Source organism: Tachysurus vachellii, chromosome 9 (genome assembly GCF_030014155.1).
Source record: "Tachysurus vachellii isolate PV-2020 chromosome 9, HZAU_Pvac_v1, whole genome shotgun sequence".
In the NCBI taxonomy this organism is placed as follows: domain Eukaryota; kingdom Metazoa; phylum Chordata; class Actinopteri; order Siluriformes; family Bagridae; genus Tachysurus; species Tachysurus vachellii.
The window spans coordinates 28,043,596-28,048,595 of NC_083468.1; the positions used below are offsets into that span (position 1 = coordinate 28,043,596).

General features: G+C 42.9%; 1 protein-coding gene across 2 annotated transcripts in view; it reads left to right on the forward strand.

Moving 5' to 3' along the window:
* The first annotated feature begins 58 nt into the window (after positions 1 to 58).
* pde8a (phosphodiesterase 8A) overlaps positions 59 to 5,000 on the forward strand; it is a 45,234-nt gene continuing 40,292 nt past the window's right edge. For both annotated transcript variants that reach the window (XM_060878470.1, XM_060878468.1), the window contains exon 1: positions 59 to 1,637. In XM_060878470.1, the coding sequence (XP_060734453.1) occupies positions 1,500 to 1,637 (138 nt within the window). In that variant the 5' untranslated portion in view covers positions 59 to 1,499. The remainder of the gene's footprint in view (positions 1,638 to 5,000) is intronic.

A 5,000-nucleotide genomic window follows, 5' to 3' on the forward strand; every position in this document is an offset into this window, starting at 1 on the left:
CTGATTGGCCGCGCGCGGTTCATTTGCATTGACGTCAGTAGAGGCTGTAGGTCAATCCTCGCGCGTGCTTTTATTGGATCTGCTGCTGTCAAGCAGCGCTGAAGGACTGGAAAAGACGCGGAGCAGAAAAACACCTTTATTCCGTTTGTGTTCCGCTGTTTGGGCTCCGATTCGCTCCGCACACGCGGGGCTGCGACCCGCACACAGTCTGACAGCCTGAAGCCTTCATCTCTTCTCCTTCTTGTGCCTGGTGTAAAGCAGCAGAAATCGGAGGCCGTGCGTTTCTCCGTTCGGCGCTTTTTTCTCTGTCTTTCTGTAAAAAAACACGGATTTTTCCTCCCCATCTCGGATGCGAGCGCACGCGCACAGCGCCCTCGGAAACTGCGCTGTTTTTGGGTGTAAAATGTGATAAAGGATCGAATCCGCAGTGTAATGTAATGCTGAAGGTCTGCTGGTGAAGCGCACAGGATCTCCGGCACCAACACCGCGCTTCTCTATTTCAGGGTGGAGTAAAAAAAAAAAAATAAGCATAAAAAAATCAAACAAGGCCAAAACATGGAGCAAACTCCGGCCTGGGACTGAGCTCAGGACCACAGCTCTGTCCTCTACTGGGGTACTGTACAGACAGGATGACGGACTGATGATGAGGATGGTCAGAATGATGATGATGATGATGAAGAAGATGATGATGATGAAGATGATGATGTGGAATGAAGGGGGTTTGTTCTAAAATGGAGCTCCATGGAGTTTGAGCGCGAGAGGAAATCTGTTTCCTGGTCAGGGGGGAGGGGGGGAAAAGGAAGATAAACAATTATCTTATTATTATTATTAGTGTCATCAATTATTATAATTATTAATGCATACAAATAGGGAAATAAAGGACAAGAGAAGGACAAGAAGAAGATAATCAAGTGGAGAACAGAATGTTCTTGACCTGGTTTGGAGAAACTTGTGTGGAATATCTAAATGGCCTTCTAGGTGGACTTTAAGATAAAGGAACAAGCGGAGAACGAGAGCAGGCCTCGGTCGGAGGAGAAGAACTCAACGTGAAGATCTAGAGAACATAACGTGCCTGACCTGGTTTGTAGAACTTTGTAGAAGCAGAGAATTTGAAAAGTCTACAAGAAGTGGAACAAGTGGAGAACATAACATAACAGGCCTGATCAGAAGGACTCGAGTCAAAGGGAAGAAGAAGATAAGCCAAAGGAGATCAACTCTCAGCTTGGATCGGGGGGGATTTAGATGATCAACAAGTCGTCTGGGGAATCTGAGGCCTTGTGTGGAGGAGTTGAGTTAAAAAGATAAACTACAGAACTTCATCTGCCTGGTCTGGAGATCTAAAAGGCTTTCTATGAGGATCTAAGGAAAGGACATAACAGGTCTGGACAAAGAAAGCAGGAGTGGAGAACCTGAGAGAGAAAGACCTAGCTAGTCGTCCTGGCTTGAGGGACACAACGAGACGAGAAGAAGAGAAAACGGGGAAGAAGCGGGAGTGAAGCATGGGCTGTGCTTCCAGCATCCATATCTCGGATCGGGTGGTGTATCACAGTGGAAAAGAGTCCGAGGACTGCCCCCCACACTCCCCCCCGCAGGGTAACAACACTCAGAACTGCCCCATCAAGGCCTCTGAGCACAAGGTGACACACACACACACACACACACACACACAAAGTGTAAGTTGATATTAAATTCAACACTTTATCATGGTTCTTATGTCATTTCTGACCTCTATGTTGTGTTTTTTTTTTATTCCCCCATGGAATTATGGGATTGCCTTCTATAAGAAGGACACATGGCACTTTATCTGCAGCCTTCATGAGTGTGAGAAATGGGATCGACAGAATAGATCAGATCGTGAAAATATCAGACACCGGGATAAAATTATTGTGACGAGAAATTAATGTTGGTCTGTGTGTGTGTGTGTGTGTGTGTGTGTGTGTTGCATGCAGGGTGAATGTGAATGTGCTTAATGTCAGCGGAGGGTCTATTTCGTGTGTGTGTGTTGACTCCAGGATTCTAGGAAGACTCTCTCCCTCTCTGTCTCTCTCGCTCACACACACTCACACACACTCACACACACACACACACACACACACACACACACACACACACACACACACACACTGTAGGCCAGCAACATGCCCCTAGTGCTTATGGAAATTGTTCGAATCCTTGATTTTTTTTTTTTTTTGATATTTTCTCCTAATTTGATTCATTTGAAGCTCCACCCACTTCCTGCAGTGTAGTTTATATTCTCATCACAATTTGTCTAAAATATTTGAGAATTTAGGATTTTAAGCATTAAATTATCTTTAGTTCACTCGTACACGGTCTACGGATTTGTTTTGTGACACTTAAGCGTACGTTTCGTAACCTGGAGTAACGCTGACTGAAGGTTCTTTCTTTTTTTGATGCAAATGAATCAAGAAAAGATTTATCACACACACCCCTGCCTCACATTATCGTGTGTGTGCGTGTGTGTGTGTGTGTGTGTGTGTGTGTGTGTTGAGGCCATCAGCAGACGCTCGTCCTCGTAAGTTGCATAACCGATGACTGTAAAAATTCATACAAAAAACACTTTTTTAGTGAAACTCCCACTTGATGAACTGTTCAGCTGGAAGCTGTCGTTAAACATCTCAGAAGAAAACGTTTCTCTATCTATATATTTACAAAATGTTGCGTTTCTGCATCTGACCAATTATTAAACAGGTCACAGTCACATGATCTTGGGGTTCATTTGTTCCTTGTAGGTTGTACAGGGTGCCAATATTTTCAGTATAGTGTCGATATACTGAGGTGTGTGAAGATACTGTAACGATAAGGTTGTTAGAGTCAGTACATTAATATAAAGCTGTACTACAGTCTAATAGCACGTCGCTCTCTACTGAGAGAAAGTTAATCAACACCTGAACACCAATCAGAGCCCAGAACGCTGTGTGCGATAGACATTGGGAATCTTATGAACTTATATTTGAAGACAACTGGTTCCTCTTACACACCTGAAGCCTTTGTGTTGTTTACAGCTGCTCGTGTGACATCATCCGAAGCTCTCTGGTATACAGTAGCTAACAGCTAACCGCTAACAGGCGTGTCTCAGTTGTCCAGATTGTTGGGTGATATTTGGCTAACTCTTCTCACGGAGCAGTGAAGTCACACAGTTAGCTAGCGAGGCGGTTACACAAGCTGAGACTCAGTTGGATGATGAGTTTAACACTAGCGTTTAAACACTTGAACAACGTGTTCATCTAAAATACTTTTTTTTTTTTTTTTTAGCAATTTTACAACAATCGTTTCACCTACAGTTGATAACCAAACTAACATTATGCTGTTACTTGGTGCAATCTCTTGTGTTGGTTTTTACTACAGGAACTTTTAGCTAGTCAGATATTTTAGCAAGCTGAACTCCACAACATTCATCAGCTAAACTCTGAGATTAATCATGAAATCTGATTGGATTAGCTAGCGGTGCTAAATTAGCATTCCATTGAGCAATACTAGCATCTACTGACTGAGACATGAGTGACTTCTACTAAGGTTCTGGAATATTCTGAGTAACTAAAAAGTTCAGGGACTTTTCAGAATAAGAAACCAATAGTTGAAGAACCAGTTGAAGAACCCGATGTCGTGATTCGAACTGCGCACCAGATCCGAGGATCCGGCGTGAACATGGAGGAAGTTCAGACTAATTTATTTCTTTATTGAATTCTTAAACTACAAGCATCCAGAAAAATCCAGCCGTGGAAAGATCCTCTTGTCATTAGCAAGGTGTCATTGCAGGCTCCTCAGGTTCCTCATGCTCATCAGATTTTATGTTGTATAATTTGAACCAATCAGCAGTTTAAACAGCAGGCTCCACCCCAACAGCAGTTGTTCCTGGGGAAGTACTACGTTGCTGTCAGAGGTCTGTGATTACAACATGATGTGTCTAAAAAAATGAAGAGTGTGAGAAAATGAGAAGATAAAGAGCTGCAGAATGAAGCTGCATGTTCAGCACTTGTGCTCATGCTTTCAAGCTCACGTTCTATTGTGACGTCTTCATTATTACGAGTTCTCCTGTTGTGACACGGTGGCTGCGTTCACGTGTGTTTACTGAGTAATCGTGATGTTTCTGACAGAACTGGAAGGCAGCACTAGTGCGAGCCTCAGGTTCTTCAGCCCTAGGATACGGAGGAACTCGTATCTGTTGAACACTTTAGAAGCTTCAGCATCTTAAAGGATGAAATCTGATTCATTCTTCTCGTTTTTATTCAAAACAAACATTTGAATTGGACCAAATTCAACATTCACTGGACCAAAGAACGCTCACTGAATAATTTTATCGTACAGTTTGTTACGACTAAACGGGAATATTGGCCAGTTTGTGATTGGCCACCGGTGATATCAGTCAAATTCCCACTTACAGTGAAAGTAGGTGGGACTAAAGGCCGCATTAACTGAATGAAGACGTCTAGATAGTGAGAGCTGGAGCAGCTTCTAGTATTCAAGCCTGAATTATATCTGCTGATTAACACACGACAACCAATAAACATGTTGTGGGCGGGGCTTAATATGGCACGCTTCGGTCAGATTCTGTTTTCAGAGACAACTTAAGTTTATCTACAGCTGCTGTTTAATTGTGTGACTGCATTAATACCAAACTTCACCTCCGCACACACACACACACACACACACACACACACACACACACAATTTAAGCTAAAGAATTGTGTAGAGTAAAGTTTAACTCAGTTTATTTATCTAGGTAAATTAGTTAGCTAGACAAATGCTAGGTTTGTGTGAGTTAGCAGAAATCTTGACAGTGCTGCTGAGTGAACTAGCGAGACACACAGGATCAGGTGTGATGAACCTCAGGTCCTTCTCGCACTCCACACTTCCACTTTTGCTGAATGTTTCCACGTGTTTCAGTCACTGAACTAATTGTTTCTCCGTCTGACCCACACTCCTGTAAACACTAATGTAGGTATTAGTGTAGTAGAGTGTGTGTTTTAGTGTCCGTGTTT